The sequence below is a fragment of the Pteronotus mesoamericanus genome, unplaced genomic scaffold (genome assembly GCF_021234165.1).
Source record: "Pteronotus mesoamericanus isolate MK-2021 breed Mesoamerican mustached bat unplaced genomic scaffold, CSHL_Meso_final scaffold_85, whole genome shotgun sequence".
In the NCBI taxonomy this organism is placed as follows: Eukaryota; Metazoa; Chordata; class Mammalia; order Chiroptera; family Mormoopidae; genus Pteronotus; species Pteronotus mesoamericanus.
Window position 1 is genome coordinate 38,931,529 of NW_026555329.1, and position 19,671 is coordinate 38,951,199.

A 19,671-nucleotide genomic window follows, 5' to 3' on the forward strand; every position below is an offset into this window, starting at 1 on the left:
CTGGAGAGTATTATGCTAAGTGAAACAAGCCAGACGGTGAAAGACAAATACCATATGGTCTTACCTATAAGTGGAACCTAATTAACAAAACAAATAAGCGAGCAAAATATAACCAGAGACACTGAAATAGAGAACAAACTGACAGTAACCAGAAGGAAGGGAAGAGGGCAATAACCAAGGAGAAGGGGAAGAGTCATCAGGAACATGTATAAAGGACCTGGAGAGGGGGGGACAAGATGGAAGAGGAGTGAATGGAAGTCACACTGACCTCCTCCCAGCAGCAATCTGGAATTAAATTAAATTGAGGAGAAATTACCTGGAACAAACAACTAAACAATAGCTAGAGAGAAGCCTTATAACCTCAGACAGATAGAAGAATCAGCTTTAGCACAACCTGACTGGTAAGGAGTGCAGTAGAGACTTGAGAAGATGGCTGGGTGCCCCCAGGCAGCAGTACCAGAAGGATACGTAAACAGACAGTTGGATCCCCCTGAGATGAGTGGGGTCTAAACCATAAGCAGGGATCTCCAGCCTAAAGCAATAGAGCCCAAAAGTACACAGATAACAGCCAGCTGCAAAAAGTGGCAGGTTGCACTCATCGAGAGATGGGTGGCTGGAGATGCAAAGAGCTGTTTAAAGGACCAATGGATAAATTTTTATTTGCAGCCATTACCCTGGAATCAGCAAAGGTGGGGAGAGAGTAGGCTACTGGCACCTGAGGAGAGTCTTCGGAAGGAGGCTTTGGGGAGAGAACTGAGGTTATAGCTGGCAAGATCCCGATGATGAGTCATCTCCCATACAGCAGAACCATCTTGATCAGGCAAACCACTCCCCTGAGCAGGAACAACATGAGAGGACTCAATAATCCTATCCCCAGGAGTGTCTCTGCCCCACCCTGTGGTGTCTGAGCTGGCCTGCTGAGAGCAGAGTGACTATATTAACAGTTGAAGGAGACAGCCACATACAGTAGATTCCTGGAAGTCTCAAACAGAATGCCTAAGGTGAGATAGGGTCAACATCTGACATCATCAGAGGCAGGTCCAGAAATTAAAAACAGCAGTCTCCTACCACAGAAGTTCACACCACAAAGTCAGGAAACCAAGACAGATCAATTTAAGAAGGAGAAGGGAAAAAGAAGAGTCTCACAAATAATGAAAAGAAAAAGAAACACCCCCTAATCGAAGGGAAAGGGAACTAAATAAAATAGAGGAAAGTAAACGATCAGATTTTGAGTTCAAATCAATGGTTCTAAAGATGCTCTATGAGCTCAGTGAGCTCAGAGAGAATTACCAAAAGCTAAAGGGAAACTATAAGGAACTTACTGCAACTATATATCAGAAGGAGAAGATGAGGAGCAAGGAATACAGAACCTGTTTGAAGAAGTAATGAAGGAAAACTTCCCTCATTAGAGGAGAGAAAAAGCCACACAAGTCCAGGAAGCACAGAGGGTCCCATTCAAGAGGAACACAATGAGGCCCACTCCAAGACACATCATCATTAAAATGGCAACTATCAAAGGCAAACAGAATCCTAAAAGTAGCAAGGGAGAAATAGGTAATAACATATACAGGAGCCCTAGTGTGGTTAGCAGCTGACTTCTCAACAGAAACACTACAAACCAGAAGGGAATGGCAAGAAATATTCCAAGTCATGAAAAGCAAAGGCCTGGAACCAAGACTGCTCTACTCAACAAACCATTCAATTAAAATGGAAAGTGAAATGAGTTTCCCAGACAGAAGACTAAAAGAATACATCTCCACCAAACCCATATTGCAAGATATGCTAAAGGGACTACTTTAAGAAGATGAAGAGAAAGAGTGAGAAAGAGACGAACAGAGGTACAAAAGGAAAAAATAAATAAGTACCAATCAATGATAACTTTAAATGTAAATGGATTAAATGTTCCAATCAAAAGACATAGGGTAGCTGAATGGGTAAGAAAACATGACCCACACATATGCTGCCTACAACAGACCCAACTCAGAACAAAGGACCTACATAGACTAAAAGTAAAGAGATGGAAAAAAATGTTCCAAGTAAGTGAACAGGGAAAAAAAGCCGGGGTAGCAATACTCATATCAGACAAAATAGACTTTAAAACAAAGGCAATAAAAAGAGACACAGCAGGATACTTCATAATACTCAAAGGAAGAATCCATCAAGAAGATGTAAATATTGTTAACCTATCTACACTCAATGTAGAAGCATCTTGGAGGACTTCAAGAAAGACATAGACAGCGACACACTGATAGTAGGGGATTTTAACATCCCACTGTCAACAATGGATAGATCTTCCAAACAAAACATCAACAAGGATACTGTGGAACTGAATGTCTCATTAGATCAAATGGACTTAACTGACATATAAAGACTATTTCATCCCAAAGAAGCAAAATACAGATCTTTTCAAATGCACATGGAACATTTCCAAAGATAGACCACATGATAGGACACAAAAAAAACCTCAACAAATTCAAGAAAATTGAAATCATAACAAGCATTTTCTCAGACCACAAGAGCTTGAAACTAGAAACCAACCTCAAGAAAAAAACTTAAAAACATTCAAACTCCTGGAGACCAAATAGCATACTGTTAAACAATGAATGGGTCAATAATGAGATCAAAAAAAAAAGAAATCAAAATTTCCTGGAAACAAATGAACACACAACAGCCCAAAACCTATGGGCCACAGTGAAGGCAGTCCTGGAAGTTCATAGCAATATACACCTACCTAAAAAAGATAGAAACATTTCACATAAATGGGTTGATGCTACATCTTCAGGAACTGGAGAAACAACAACAAAGCAAGCTCAGAGCGAGTAGAAGGAAGGAAGAAATCAAGATCAGAGCAGAATTGAATAACATAGAGACTAAAGAACAATTCAAAGGATCAACAAATCAAGGGGCTGGTTGTTTGAAAAGATAAACAAAATTGACAAGCTTTTAAGTAGACTCATCAAGGAAAAAAGGGAGAAAACCCAAATAAATATCAGAAATGAAAGAAGAGAAATAACAACCGACAACACAGAAATACAAAGGATTGTAAGAAATTACTATGAACAATTATATGCCAAGAAATTTGAAAACCTCAATGAAATGGGCAAATTTCTACAAAAATATGACCTTCCACCTCTGAAGAAGAAGCAGAAAGCCTGAACAGACCGGTAACACCTTATGAAATTGAAGCAGTAATCAAAACTCCTGGCACACAAAAGCCCTGGACTGGACAGTTTCACAGGAGAATTTTACAAAACAATTAAGGAAGTGATAACCCCTGTCCTTCTTGGACTATTCCAAAAAACCCAAGAAGGAAGACTCCCAAACTCTTTTTATGAAGCCAGCATCGTCCTAATCCCAAAACCAGATAAAGACACAACAAAGAAAGGAAACTAGAGGCCAATATCACTGATGAACGTAAACGCTAAAATCCTCAACAGAATATTGGCAAACTGCATCCAGCAATACATTAAAAAGATCATCTACCATGGTCAAGTGGGATTCATCCCAGGGAAGCAAGGATGGTTCAATATTCTCAAATCAATAAACATAATACGTCACATAAACAAAAGGAAAGACAGAAACCATGTGATCATATCAATGAATGCGGAATAAACATTTGATAAGGTACAGTACCCCTTTATAATAAAAACACTCAGCAAAGTAGGAGTACAGGGGACATACCTCAACATAATAAAGGACATATATGAAAAACATTTAGCCAACATCATACTCAGTGAGCAAAAACTAGAAGCTTTCCTACTAAGAACAGGAACAAGGCAAGGTTGTCCACTTTCACCACTTCTATTCAATGTATATCGGAAGTCCTAGTGACAGCAATCAGACAAAAAAAATAAAATAAAAGGCATCCAAATTGGAAAGGAGTAATTAAAACTGTCATTGTCTGCAGATGACATGAGAGTGTACATAGAAAACCCCATAGACTGCACCAAAAAACCACTAGACCTAGTAAGTGAAGTTGGAAAAACATCAGGATACAAATTCAATAATCAGAAATCAAAGGCATTTTTGTACACCAATAATGAAATATCAGAATCATAAATCAGGGGGGGAAATCCCGTTTGCTAAAGCAACAACAAAAATAAAGTACCTAGGAATAAACTTTGCCAATGAGATAGAACACTTGTACTCAGAAAACTACACCACACTGAAGAAAGAAATTAGGGAAGACACAAATAAATGGAAACATATACCGTGTTCATGGATTGGAAGGTGTAACGTCATCAAAATGTCCATACTACCCAAAGATATTTATAGATTCAATGCAATCTCTATTAAAATACCAATGACATATTTCACAGATATAGAACAAACATTTCAAAAATGTGTATGGAACCATAAATGACCCCTAATAGCTGCAGGAATTTTGAGAAAGAAAAACAAAGTAGGAGGGATCACAATGCCTGACATCAAAGTATATTACAAGGCTGCTATAATGGAACAGTCTGGTACTGGCATTAGAAAAGACACCTAGATCAGTGGAACAGAATAGAGAGCCCAGAAATAAACCCATGTCTCTATGGTCAATTAAGATTCAACAGAGAGGGTAGAAGCATAAAATGGAGTAAAAAAAGCCCCTTCAACAAATGGTGTTGGGAGAGCTAGACAGCTGCATGCAAAAAAAATAGAAAAAAAAAAAGACCTAAATGTAAGTTGCAACACCATAAAAGTCCTAGAGGAGAACATAGGCATTAGAATCTCAGAGAGTCTACACAACAATATTTTCACCAATATATCCCTTAGAGCAAATGACATAAAGGAAAGAATAAACAAATGAGAGTACATCAAAATAAAAAGCTTCTGCATGGCTAAAGAAAACATAAGCAAAATGAAAAGAGAACCAACTATATCAGAAAATATATTTGCAAATGATACCTCGGACAAGGGTTTGATATCCAGGATATATAAAGAACTCACAGGACTCCACCCTAGGAAGACAAACAATCCAATTAAAATATGGGGAAAGGACCTGAACAGACACTTCTCCAAGGAGGGCATACACAGGGCCCAGAGACACATGAAAAGATGCTCATCATAACTACCCATCAGCAAGATGCAAATTAAAACCACAATGAGATACCACTTCACACTGGTCAGAATGGACATCATAAACAAATCAACAAGCAATGGGTGCTAGCGAGGTTGTGGAAAAAAGAGAACCCTAGTACACTGTTGGTGGGAATGCAGACTGGTGCAGCCACTATGGAAAACAGTTTGGAATTTCCTCAAAAAGCTAAAAATGGAACTGCTTTTTGACCCAGTGATTCCACTGCTGGGATTATACCCTAAGAATCCCAAAATGCCAATTCAAAAGAACCTATGCACCCCAATGCTCATAGCAGCACAATCTACAATGGCCAAGTGCTGGAAGCAACCTAAGTGCCCATCAATAAATGAGTGGATCAAAAAATTATGGTACATTTATACAGTGGAATACTATGTGGCAGAACTGGCAGGAAAGGAAGGAAGGAAGGAAGGAAGGAAGGAAGGAAGGAAGGAAGGAAGGAAGGAAGGAAGGAAGGAAGGAAGGAAGGAAGGAAGGAAGGGAGGGAGGGAGGGAGGGAGGGAGGAAGGGAGGGAAGGAAAGGAGGGAGAGAGGGAGGAGAGGGGAGAGGTGGGGTGGGGAAGGGAGAAAGGGGAGGGGAGGGAGGGGAGGAGGGAGGGAGGGGTGGGAGGGAGGAAGGAAAGAAAAGAAAGAGAAAAGAAAGGAGAGAAAAAAGAAAAGAAAAGGAATAAAGGAAGGGAGGGAGGGAGGAGAAAGAAGGAAGGAAGGAAGAGAAAGAAAGAAGAAAGGAAAGAAGAGAAAAAAGAAAAGGAAGGATGGAAGGAGAAGAAAGAAAGGAAGAAAGGGAGGGAGGGGGAGGAGGGAGGGAGGAAGGAAAGAAAAGAAAGAAGAAAGAAAGAAGGAGAGAAAGAAAGAGAGAGAGAGAAAGAAAAGAAAGAAGAGAAAAAAGAAAAGGAAGAAAGGAAGGAAGAAAGGAAGGGAGGAAGGAAGGGAGGAAGGAGAAGAAGGAAAGGAAGGAAGGAAGGAAGGAAGGAAGGAAGGAAGGAAGGAAGGAAGGAAGGAAGGAAGAAGAAAGAAAGAAAGAGAACAGAAAGAGGAGAAAGAGAACAGAAAGAGAAAAAAGAAAAGGAAGAAAGGAAGGAAGAAAGGAAGGGAGGAAGGGAGGAAGGAAGGGAGGAATGAGAAGAAAGAAAGAAAGAAAGAAAGAAAGAAAGAAAGAAAGAAAGAAAGAAAGAAAGAAAGAAAGAAAGAAAGAAAGAAAGAAAAGACAGGAAAGAAGAGAAAAAGGAAGGAAGAAAGGCAGGGAGGAAGAAAGGGAGAGGGAAATAAAGAAAAGACAAAGAAAGGAAAAGAAAAAAAAGAGAAAGAAAGGAAGGAAGGAAGGAAAAGAGAGAGAGGGAGGGAGGGAAAGAAAGAAAAAGAGAAAAGGAAGGAGGGAAGGAAGGAAGGAAGGAAAGAAGGAGGGAAGGAAGGAAGGAAGGAAGGAAGGAAGGAAGGAAGGAAGGAAGGGAGGGAGGGAGGGAGGGAGGAAGGAAGAGAAAGAAACGAGCTACTATGCTTCTCGACAGCACAGATGGAACTGGAGATCATTATGCTAAGCAAAATAAGCCAGTGGGTGAAAAGACAAATACAATATGATCTCACCTGTATGTTGAACCTAATCAACAGAATAAACTAGCAAGAAAAATAAAACCAGCAACACTGAAAGAAAAAACAAAGTGACAGTAACAAAACGGCAGAGTGGAGGGGGTAACCAGGAAAAGAAGGGCAAGGGATGAGTCAAGGAACATGCATAAAGGACCCCTGGACAAAGCCAAAGTGGGGACGGATTGAAGGTGGGAGGGGCAGGGGAAAGTGGTGGCAGGTAAATGGAGACAAATGTATTTGAACAATAAAAATAATAAAAAATAAAATAAAATTGCAATATCCTGAGCGGGGAAAAAAGGATCCATGGACAAAGCAAATGGTGGAAAAATTGAGGGTGGGAGGTGTGGGTGGATGGGGCAAGTGTAAGTGGTGGCAAGAAAATGGAGACAACTGTGCTCAAACAACAATAAAAAAAAAAAATTCTATACACCAGTGAAAATAAACGACTTACAACCAAATGCCATTATGCTAATGACTCTTGCAAACATAATCTTGAGTGAAATAATATAGGCACATGATACATAATTCTGGTACAGGGGTGGACAAAAGTAGGTTTACAGTTAGTTGTTCATATGGAAAATAATACAATAATAAATAAAACAAGAATAAGCTGTTTCACATACTTACAACTGTAAACCTACTTTTGCCAATCTTTGTATATAAAGTCCAAAAGCAGGCAAAAACTATCTATGCTGCGAAAAGTCAGTATAATCTTTATCTGGAGTGGAGATGGAGAATGGCTGCAAGCAGCATAAGCGGTCCTCTAGGGTACTGGTAATGTCTGGCTTTTTGTTTTTTTTAACCTGAGCATTTATTCCATGAGAATAGTAAAAAATTTATATTCACTGATTTGTCGAGGGGAGGGAAAGGAGAGAAAGAGACATCAACCAGCTGCTCCACCCACCTATACATTCATTGGTTGATTCTTGCATGTTCCCTGACTGGGGAGGAGAACCTGCAACCTTGGCATATGAGATTATGCTCTAACCAACTGAGCTAGCCAGCTAGGGTTATAATACTTTCAATATATGTACTTTTAATATGCTTCAATAATTTTTTAACCTGGACTAAGTCACACTCTTTTTTCTATGCTCTACTAGATATTTGAAGAACATGTACCTGAAAAAATCCTATATTTCTCCCCACAAGAGAGAAATATATATATACACCTTACACAGTTAATTTCAGCACTTGGAACAATCTCAAAGTAACATTTCCACAAATACTTTCAAAAGCAAAAGAAGTCCAATTTTGAGTTCAATAGATTGTTATTCAAATTCGCTGAGCTAGCTATAGTGTATGATGTTGTTGTGACCATTACCTTCCAGTTGGGCTTTGGATATGTTTACAGTATTATACATTATGATTTGAGATAACATTTACTGAAACAAGTTGAGTGCTGGCAGTAAGAAGTCACTGCTCTTGTGAAACCTACAATCAGGCTGTTTTTAGCTTCTTACTACAAAATAGCTTCCATCTAAAAAATTTCTTTTGTGTCAGCTTCAGATACTACAACTTTGGCTTGCTCATCAAGTTAGAATATACTCTGTTCTTCCTTGTGCTAAGAGGAATTGGAGCTAAATTACAGGCTTTAGATCCAAAATCTAAAAATGAGTGTATCAATGTTTCAAATAGGATCTTTTTTACTTTTAGAAATAATTTTGTTTCAAACATAACTATTGTACTCATTTCTTTTAACAAAGGAAATACAAACCACACACAAATTAATTCCAATTTAGTTCTGTACATGTAGATTAACATGACTTAAGCAAGTCTTTGAATTTGCTCCAAGTGAAAACCTAGCACGGAAATTTGGCAAGTTCTTGGGTCAGTAACTTTAACTGATTGCTCTTACAAATTCTCAGTATAAAACACATAGCAGCACATTTTAAATATCTTGAAGATACCAGGATGATAGACTAAGACCCCAAAATGTTAAGAATGCCTAAAAAAACCTCCAACAGTGAAAACTACAAATAAATCAACTTAAATCAACCTCATGCTGTATAGTTTGTCTTTAATTCACCCACATATTACCTTATTTTTTCGCTATCCCAGACCATTTTGTTCTTGGGATGCTAAATTTCTAAAGGACCTCTCTCAGCATACCCTTGTTCTCAGCATTCATGCCTCCAATTAATAGCCTTTATTAAGTATTTCCTACATGGCCACCATTACCATGAATTTTTAATCCAACAGTTTCTTTGACTAACCAATTTGATACCTGAGGAAGCTAAGGCACACAGTTTATGTAACTTCCCTAGAGTTCTAATGCCAGCGGTAAAGCTTTAATTCTATCCCAGGCACTGATTCACAGTTGTTATATTATGACAACTCCATTTTTATTAGGAACTCAGGCACAAAGACAATTCAGGTCAGAGTACTGTGAATCCTGTTCTTGCTAATATTCCACCTCTCCCTTCTATATCGTAATGAAAATTCTAGTTCTGCTCTTATTCTGTGAAAACAGCCCTTATTGATGTTATTTATATGGAACACACTTTCTTTCATAATGTGAAAGAATGTGAGCTTTAGACCTTCTATCACTACCACAGGGGAGCTTGGGGTCAGTAATCAAAACTAAATTTTGATGCATTTTTAGTTTTTATTGCTGACAAAGTGAGTAATGGCTTGGTCTTGGACATAAAGCACTGTCCTAGAGACTCACTAGGTCATTAGAGTTGATATAATATAGACTCACAAGATAACACAAACACCTATCTCAAAACTTCCAGGAGTCTGAAGTTCACAAAAAAGTCAAAATTTATCACACTATAAATTAAAATTCTTTCCAGTTCACATGTAAACATAAAATCCCATTTCAAAAACTTTCAACATCATTAGAGAAGCCAGACACTGTGTATTCTCTAAAATTTATTTACAGTTAATAAATTAAAGAGCAAAGTACAATCAGATTGTAAATCTTAATCATATGCACATCAAACTGTCCAAAAAAATCAGTTCCATTACTAATAATTGCCTTCTAATGCACTTAAGACATAATAGTCCATTAAGAAATATTTTAAACACACAGATAAAGTAAATATTATGTCCCTTAAAAAACACCAATTTAAAGGGTGCTGTAGCAACCCTTAAAACAACAAAAAACTTTTGAGTTAAAAATTGCTTTTTTGTATTCAAATATTTTTAATTTTTTTATTGAAAAGTTTTCAGATTTGCACATAGCAAATCAATAGGTGTCAGCCACCAGCTTAAGTTACACTTGTCCAACAGGGTACTCAAACTTGAACAAAATAAATACACACCCTAACAATGTCACTTTACACTATCAACAATAAAGCTTGCCCTCAACAATCATGACATTTCTGGTTTCAATAAGGAAAAATAAGTTGCTGGTTGACAGGAAGGATAAAAAAAATGACATCAGAAATTTCAAAAGGTTAACTGAGGTGCCAGTCACCACATTTAGGCACTGAAGAGTTAAAAATTAAATAAAAGCTTAGCAAGGTGATACACTTCCTAGCTTCCTCCTCTACTTGTGCCATATGAGATATAAGGGAAGGTAAAATAATGAGTAAAGATCATAGGATTTCTTACAAAAACTATATACAAGCTAGGCTACAGACTCACTGTAGAGGACAATAAATGGATGCCTCACAATAAAGGCCACTGTGCCAAGTTCCTTTTCACATTCTGCCCAAAAGTACCCATAAAATACTTTCACTTTCCTATTAATATACTAGTCAACTATATTAGTTGTTTCTTCACATTTTGGAAGTTGTAACATAGGTTTTGCTAAAGAAAACTTGGCAAAAATAAACTTTTTTTTCTACATCTTATTACACAAAGTAGAAATGGCATGAATTTTTAGTAAACCAGAAAAATAGCATACTGAATTCAGGAAGGGCAATTTGATCCAAACTGAAATCAGACAGCCCAAATAATCCAAAGAAGCATTTAACATGAATTCAAGTGCTCTAAAGTAACAAAGCTTAAGAGGAAAAAAAGTTAAGAACTTCAGTTTCAATAAACGCAGGGTGTGAAAGACTGTGTTTCAGTTTTGTGCTGAGCAAAGTTATCCTCCCAGCTAAGTCTAATTTCAAAATCCTCTCAGAAACTATCTAGATAAGCTATATGTTGAAATTACATTCTAATATGGCCATTGGATTTATTTTTAATTATTATAAAACTATATACAATAGTGAAGTGGTTCAAATACAAATTTTTTTCTTGGGTGCTAGTTAGCTTAAAAACAAGTTGGTGGGGCAGGGAGGAGAAAATCCTATATAACTAAAATACAGTTGGCAATGGAAGCTAATAACCAAAAGAATATAGATATGCTTCCTATCACACAAATATAATTTAACACTCTCCATCTTCTAATTATTCACTTTTATTTATTCATGTGACAGTGTATGTAACAATGCATTATCACTGAGTAATGAATAAAAGACTATGATGCTTACTGGGAAACTGATATAAAGTTATATATATAATTTTTTTTAACAAAACAAAAACACTGAAAGTCACAAAGCTCCTACAACAGACTATTCAACTTGGAAAAAAATCATTTCAGAAAGCTATGCCATTTAAATTCTAAGAACACGAGTCAAAATTGCAGCTTTCATTATTCTCTAAAGAAGCTGTCAAGCAGAGATAAACCTTAACATCGACTATTACATATGTCAAGTTCCAGCCCAATACAGATTGCTCCATGTTAGAATACTTAAATTTGAAATAATAGTGGTACAAAAACTTGACCCTTTAGATATTGCGGTAAAATCTGGCTGTGGCACCACTGACTAAAAACCATTAAGTCTTGCTGCCAACAATGACCAAAGGCACTTGGATAATCAAGAGTTACACACTGGGCCATAAGATATAAACACTATTATAAACATGTAAAAAGAAGGGTCAGAACTGTGTGGCTTGCCTGTTTGATTCCTGTGGTCTTCAACTGTCAAAGACCCATAACTGCAAACATAAATTGAAATGGAAATTTTAAAAAAGGCAACTGGTGGACCAAAAAAGTCAACTAACTGTCATGATGTTTATAGAAATGGTGATATTAGTCTGGACATTTCTTGTTATCCAACAACAAAATCAAAGAGAAAGAAAAAGAAATCTATTTAACCCAAAGGAACTTCAACTAGTTATTTATACCAAGAAATGCCCCCACCCCTCTAGATCATTTACAGTTCTGAGGATTCTAAAGGGTATTCTGTTTATCATTTTAATCACAAAATTTATACACATTCGTTTCCCCTATTGGACTCCCATTTTTAAATGTTATCCTTGAAATATTCCTGGATTCGTATGTTAGACCAGTACAAAGAGCCCATATCATTTCTAATCAAATTCCATCCACTCTTTAACCAACACTTTTTTTTATAATGTATTCATTTTTTAAAATCACAAGCCATGTGGTTTCAATGCACTTTAATTTTCATTCAATTCTTCAAAGTTTAACAAGTCAACTCTTCCTAAACAAAACTTTATATGAGTGTCTACCATTTTCTTTAGGAGCTCAGTAAATATAAACTTGAAATTTCTATATAAAATATTTAGAAACACCTTAAAATAATTAAAACAGTTGCATTTTGCGTCTCTTTGTTTGCAATCACTGAGCCTATGAAGCTCAAAGCCATACAAATCCTTGTACTATTGACAGTCATAAGCTTGAACCGCTTAGAAAACATCCTTGGTCAAAAGCACTGGAATCCAGTTGATGTTAGGAAACGAGTGAGATTCAGAATACCCTGAGCGCAAACTACTGCAACACCACAAAACATGTTTGATCTGTCGTCCAGAAAGCGGGGTGGCAGTCAAAAAGGAAAAAAAAGGAGGGGCGGGAGCAGGGAAGAGAGGTATAAAAAGCAAGTGAATTCTGGCTTATTACACAAGGACGAAACCAAATTCCTTTGGAAAAATAGTGACTTCTTCGGAGGGCTTCCAGACCAGTGAGGTAGAGTCCAAAAGGGAGAGAACGGATCTGCCCCTACAGTCCTGGAGACGTCTCAACCTGGGGTTAGGAAGAAAAGGGGCCTCTCTTGCGGGTCCAGCTCCGGAAGGCAGCAGAGGGCACACCTGCCCCGGGGTCCCAGACGGCGGTGCAGGTCCAGGGCGCAGAGCCGGGAACACACCATCCGGTGACTTCTTCGCCCATAAAGTGCACTAGGGGACGGAGTCCTGGCCGGATCTGTAAACACTCGACTGACATTTGTTCATCCCTCCAGGCGGAAGCTCCGTCCGAGGGTCAGGGGGCTGCGTTTCATGCCCGAGGCACCGGGAAGCGACGGAGCCTCACCACGGGTTCCAGGTTCACTCGCAGGACTTGGCGCGCTCGGCGCCGCGCTGCCGCCAGGCTGCGCTCGCCCCACACGTCGCCACCGACGCGGATGGTGGGGAAGGTGGTCAGCGTCGGGGTGGCCGCCCTCCAGATCTCCTCTAGGGTGCGGCCCCCAAAGCAGGGGCCGAGGGCTGAGGGCTCCGCAGCGCTGCTCTCCCCGGGGGCCGGCGGCGGTGGCAGCGACGGTTTCTTTCTGTGGGCGGCGGCCCCTCGGGCTCCGCGGCGCCTCCTCCTGGCCGCCCAGCCCCGGCCTGGCCTGCGTGTCTGGCCGCGGACGGCGGGGGGCCCTGGCGGGTCGGGGACCAGAGCCCGGCAAGAAGAGTAACCGTAAACGTCCTTGCTGCGTAGGATGTGCGGGGAGAACTGGTGCTTGAGGCTGCAGAGGAAGCTCCAGAGCTCCGCGTCCGAGCTCATGAACTCCGTGCTGCGGGGCATGAACAGCTTGAAGGCGTCGCCCAGCGCCTTGGTGGTGTCAGCCAGCGACAGCTGCGACCGCGAGTACACCACCTTGTCCTCCAGCGCCTCCAGCCCGGCCCCATCTCCTGCCCTAAAGCCGCCGCCCCGGAAGACCGAGGCCGGGGCCGCCAGGGGCCGCCGCCTCTTCACGTTGCGCCGCATCGGAGGCCGCTCGGGGCCGCCCGCGCTCTCCGGGTTCCCCCGCCGCCGCCGCCGCCGCCCCCTCCCGCGTCTGGCTCCGCGGCGGCGGCCGCTGCAGGCGCCTTTCGCCGGGTGCCTCTCTCGCTACTTTTCTCGCCTCCGCTGCCGCTGCCCCACCCCCTCTGAGGGCGGAGGACGCGGGTGAAGATCCTGCCGCCCGGTACAAGATGGCTGCCGGCGCCCACCCCTGGGCTTTGTCATTGGACGGCGCCTCGCCCCCTGGTTTCTCTTTCTTCTCCTCTCTCGCTTCCTTTCGCCCTCTGCCTTTCTTTAAATGTGCCCGCCTCAGGCCCCTCCCACCGCAGCCCTGTCTCCACCCATTGGGTGCTCTCAGAAGGGGGCGGGGACTAATGGGGTAGAGGCCAGTTCCTGGAAAATGGTGCTGGGGTTGATGATGGTAGTGGTCCTTGAACCAGAGTCAACTGTTAGATGGGCTTTGGGAAGGGTGCCATGTGTAGAGGAAGGGGTAGACATCAGCTCCACCCTGGGGAGAGTCACTCTCAGAATGAATGGGTATGAATCCCTAGACTGGGGTGGGAGATCTACCATTCTAAATAACAAAGGGAGCTATGCCCAAAGGCAGTTGCTTGTATCACAACAAAGAAATTTAGATTTAAATCAAGAGGAAATAGGCCTTTCACAATTCCCTTCTAAACCCCAAAGACCTCTTTAGGCAACTTCATCCAACATCCCTCTTTTGGCCCCAATCCATTTCAAGCAACCACTGGTAATCCAGAATCATTCAGGTAACAGAGGCTACATGAGGGATATTGTCTCCTAGACAGTGGAACCATCTTCATATTTAAGATACTCAGTGGGAAAGCAAAGTCTTTTATACTTACAAAACTATATACTATTTGCTCAAGTTGATCAAAGAGCAATTACAACAAAGCCATTCTACTTAAAGAAAATATCCTTGTTTTTAAATATATAGTTCTTTCTAAATGACTGCACTTCATTCTTAATTTAGTTTTAATATGTTCCTTTGCATTATCTGTCATTTAGAAATGATGCATCATCATAGTCAAAAGAGTGCTGTTGAAAGAACACGTTACCTGTTGTATTTGAAAGGAGGGCATTATGCATAATTATAGAGAAGTGGACATTCTTTAGTTGTCTTTTTCATCCTCAGTACTTAGCTCACTGGCTGTCAGATAGTGGGCACTCTTCGCTGAGTGAATGGATGAAATATTTGAGATGAGGTGAAAAAGATACATTCAAATTGCTCAGAACAGGAAAATTTTATAATTTACATTTATATTGCAATATTCTCTTTAATGCCCTTACATTTTTAAGGTTAAAAAAATCTCCTAATACTTAGAATTTTGAGGTAAATATGCAAATTTTACTCTTCAGTGGCCATCTTATTTTGCCGTAGAAAACTGATAAAGCACAGAAGTTTTGTGATTTGCATATAGTTTCTAATGTTTCCCTCAAATATTTCAAATGAAAGATACCTAGTTCAATCTCCTATTTCACAGATGAGGGAATGTGGACCCACTGAGGTTCAGTAACACAGCTTGTACTGGGACTATAGTTTAGGTCTTGGATTCCTACTCTGGTGACCTTTATATTTCACTGGGGATTTTTCCAGCTGTGCTGTTGGGACTTCAAAAGGCTCAACATAAAATTATGCATACATGGAGTAGTCAAGAGACAGAGCTGTACCCCTATTTCTACTTGCAAACCACCTATAATTGAACAATTTTTATGTCTTATATTGGACTTACAGATAACATTTTGCTTGAACCAGATAATATTTTGTTGGTGTAGTTTCAATAATTAAAAAAAAAAACTTTCTGCAAAGAAAATAGTTTCTACCTACTAAAATCATAGAAAATCATGGTAACCTTCTGATGAGAAAATCATTTCCTAGAAAAGCACACCCTCATCTCAGAACAAGATTGGGGAGTCAATCAATTACCAGCTTCCTAAATCTTTATATAAAAATGAAATCATACTCTGGTGGGTGTGGCTCAGTGGGTTGGAACATCATCCCATAACCATAAGTTTGCAGGTTTGTTTTCTGGTCAGGACACATCCCTAGGCTGCAAGTTTGGGCCCAGGTCCCGACACATGCAATCCCCAGTCCCCATGTGTAGCCAGGAGGCAACTAATCAATACTTCTCTCTCACATTGATGTTTCTCTCTCCCTCTCTTCCACCCTCTCTCTAAGAAAATAATGAAAAAAATCCTCAGGTGAGGATAAAAAAAATGAGATCATAAGGATTTCTGCACTCTTGGTTTCTCATCTTGTTATCCTCTCCCTTCCATGTTAATCGTATTATAAGTGCTTATATGTCTTTTGCCAAGTAAACATATATCAGGGACCTACACAAACTTACAGAATTGATTTCAATTAAGAGATTAAATTTTTTTCAACACAATTTTGATTTTCAGAAAATATAAGATCTCAACAAATTGCTGAGTACTCAGTTCATTTTTATAATGCATGTTGATTTAACTTAAGAGCAAAAAGCATTTTAATGAACTATTTTTAGGAATTAGTACCATATCAAAGTACTTGAACTATTATATACTTTTAAATTTGGTACTGTTTGATCTCTCTGTTTCTCTGTTTTCTGTATTTCTTATTTTTACATTTTTTTCTTGACCTCTACCTTTGCTTAGCTCACATAGTTTTACAGATGATTCCTCATCTATTCTCTGAAGGAAGTAAAATTTACAAAGAAAGATGATATATATATTCTAGTTCCTGAGACTTTCCTGAGACACTATAAAATTTATGGAAGTTGACAAATTAAATTTTTGTTCTTGAAAATAATAGTTTAAGTATTTGATTTATACCTTTACTTCTCAAGGGGATGCCTCTTATATCTAATAAATTATGGATAATAAGAATACATGGGGGAAAACCTAGCTGTGTATATTTCTGAATTTATCTAAAAATTGAATACCAGCAAAATAAAGGGATTGGAGAAATTAAAAACAAAATATATCTTTTAGCTGTCCAGAATCTTTAAGATACTGCTTCTATAAAATAATTTGCATCTTGAAAAGTGGCCAAAAATAAAAAGTATATTTAAGTGGCAATGAGCATCAACCCTGAAATTAAATACACTTGGAATCAAATGTGTACTTGTTGTAGTACAACAAGTATCTTTGAGCACATTTTTTTAACCTAACAGCCTGTTTTCTCATCTATGAAATGGGCATAACTTCTACTTCAATAATTGTTTTCAAGATTGCATGAGATAACATTGGTAAAACATTTACTGTTGTACCTTGATCACAGTAAGCATCCAATAAATAATAACTATTCTTATTTTTCTTATCTAATTATGAGGATTTTACTTGGTTTAACCAACATATTTCAAACCTGTGGTACAGTGTGAGATTTTTTAAAAAGTAATAGATTTATGAAGTGAAAAATGCTGATGCTACAAGAAAACTTAGAGGTCATCTAACAAGTCCAACACTCTTAATTCAGATGAGAATATTGAGATGCCAAGAGATCTGCCTGAAGCCACCCAGCTGAATGAGGAAATACTCTGTACTAAAACCTAGGTTTCTAACTCTTAGTGCAGATTGTTTCTAACATTTTTATATAATACAAAGAGATAACATTAATTATTAGTTCAAATTAAATTAAATAGAGCATGATTCATCAAGAACACTTTCAGCCTTTTTATTAGAACCATTCTAAAGTAACATAGATTTTTCTATAAGAGTTATCTCAAACCTCTGATACACTATATAGCTGTGTGATGTTAAGTGCACAAAACCATATAAACTAAGAATCTAGGACTTCCACTTATAGAAAGATTATTGTATTCCCTATCCCCCCTCCAACTGACAACTAAAAACCATAGACATGACATATTAAATAAAAATAAGAAGAATGATAAATGGAGAGAAAAAAGTAGGCAGGCTAGGAACCTAAGAACCTAAAGAACAACATAGTAGAGAGTTCCCTGTGTTTTCTTTTTACTTTTTTCTCTTTTCTGCATACTTCTCAGACTAGGTAGTAGAGAAGCCAGCAACCCAGAATGCCAACAGATGTAGACATAAGAAGCCAAAATAAATTCTTATTCTCTCTTGCTATAAAAGCAGGAAAGGAGCAGGCTAGCAAGACAGAAAACTTCTAAGGGAATAATCAATGTACTTCAACAAAACACCACTGAAAACTCTGGCATCTACCCTTCTCAGGCTGCAACAAGGCACCATGCCATCCTTCTGAGGTGGCGTCAGAGAAGGCTAAATAGGGAATCAAAATTCTTAAATTCTTATCCCTTCTGAGCAGTTAAGAGGCCATCCTGTCTCAAAGTGTCAGTGGAGACCATGTGGGAGCAGTAATAAGACATTCCTACCCCTCCCAATCAGGGAGCTATCATTGGAGGTCTAATGGAAACCTGAAATTCCCAACGCCACCCAGCACTAAGGACTTGTGTGTCTAAAAAGGCAGGCCCAGGACACCTGGATCTCTACCTGGCAATACTATGGCAGCACCTCTCCCTTTCCCTGTTGGAACAGTGTCAGAGAAAAACAGCTTAAACAAGTTTAAATAATATCCAGAGTCTCACAACACAGTACTACCCAGGTTTCAACTGAAAATCCCTTACCATACCAAAAACCAAGAACATCTGAAGCTAAATGAAAACACACAATCGATAGAGATTGAGATGAAAGAGATGTTGGAATTATATAATATTGAGATTAAAGAGATGTTGGAATTATATAATAAAGATATTAAAACAGCCATTATAAAGATGCTTTAATAAGCAATTGTAAACACTCTTGAAACAAATGAAAAGATAGAAAATCGCAGTAAAAAAATAAAAATTTCAGCAAAGAAATAGGAAATATAAACAGGAATGAAATAAAAATTTTAGAGCTGAAAAATACAACAATAAAATTAAAAGCTCAGTGAATAGTCTCAATAGCAAATTGGAGGGGAAAGAGGAAAGAATCAATGAACATGAAGATAGGTCAACAAATAGTACCCATTTGAACAACAGAGAGAAAATAAACTAAAAGTAAAAAACAAAACAGAGCCTCAGGAACCTGTCAGACTCTAAGAGCTAATATTTGTGTCATCAGAGGTGTGAAAGTAGGGAAGAAAAATGTAGGACTGAAAATGTGTGGGGGACAGTGAAGGCTGGTGTCAAAAGCCAGGTTAAGCACTTGGCAAAGCCACGCTCAACCACTTATTATCTGCAAAGCAGAGCAAGCTGGCAACTGGCGACAGCCTGAGTCTGGATGGTTAGGGGGTAGGGGGGTGATTGAGAAAGGAGTAGATAACCACAAGCTTCTGCTGAAGATGACTGCAACCTTTGCAGAAGAAAGTTTTATCATGTAGATAGCCTGGGAACGGAACAGTTTGTGCCCACAGCATTCCCCTAAGTCTGCAAAACTCCTTTGAGCTTTATCTAACTAACCCCTATAAAATAAACACAGAGACTGTGGTCATTGTCATTGTCTCTCCAACAGAGGACAATGTTCCACCTGGCTCCTGCTTTTCTCTAAATTGTCTTGTGTTGTGCCTTTGCGTTGTGTTGTCCTTTCTCAATCTCCTGTCGCTCCCGCTCAGGGACCACCACTCCATGCGGGTCATGGCAAAAATATACTAAATAATGGCTAAAAATGTTTCTAATTTGGTAAAGACATAAACCTACAGATTCAAGAAGCTGAACTAACCTAAACAAGATAAATCACAGAAATCCACATCAAGATGCATCATTGTCCAACTTTTGAAAATTTAAGAAAAAGAAAAACAATGCTGAAAGTAGCAAGATAGAAATGTCACATCACCTATAAAGGAAAAAGCAATATAAATTACAGCAGATTCTTCATCAGAAAACATGGAGGCCAAAAGTAAGTGGCTCAACATTTTTCAAGTGCGGAAAGAAAAGAACTCTCAACCCAAATTCCTGTATTCAGTGAAAATATCTTTAAACAATAAAGAGGAAATCAAGACACTCTCACAGGAAAGAAAACTAAGAGAATTTGTTGCCAGCAGATCTACCCTACTAAATTAATGGCTGAAGGAAGTTCCCTAAATAAAAAGAAAACA

The 19,671-nt window shown here is 39.0% G+C and overlaps 1 protein-coding gene across 1 annotated transcript; it reads right to left on the reverse strand.

Annotated features, from left to right (window-relative positions):
* Positions 1–9,623: 9,623 nt before the first annotated feature.
* CCDC71L (coiled-coil domain containing 71 like) lies at positions 9,624–13,879 on the reverse strand. Its single transcript, XM_054564038.1, has one exon. The coding sequence runs from the start codon at positions 13,596–13,598 to the stop codon at positions 12,903–12,905; it is 696 nt and encodes a 231-aa protein (XP_054420013.1). The 5' UTR covers positions 13,599–13,879; the 3' UTR covers positions 9,624–12,902.
* Positions 13,880–19,671: the final 5,792 nt, after the last annotated feature.

Bases quoted from the DNA above. Each gene is read 5' to 3' on its own strand.
- CCDC71L (XM_054564038.1), bottom strand. From the start codon at position 13,598: ATGCGGCGCAACGTGAAGAGGCGGCGGCCCCTGGCGGCCCCGGCCTCG.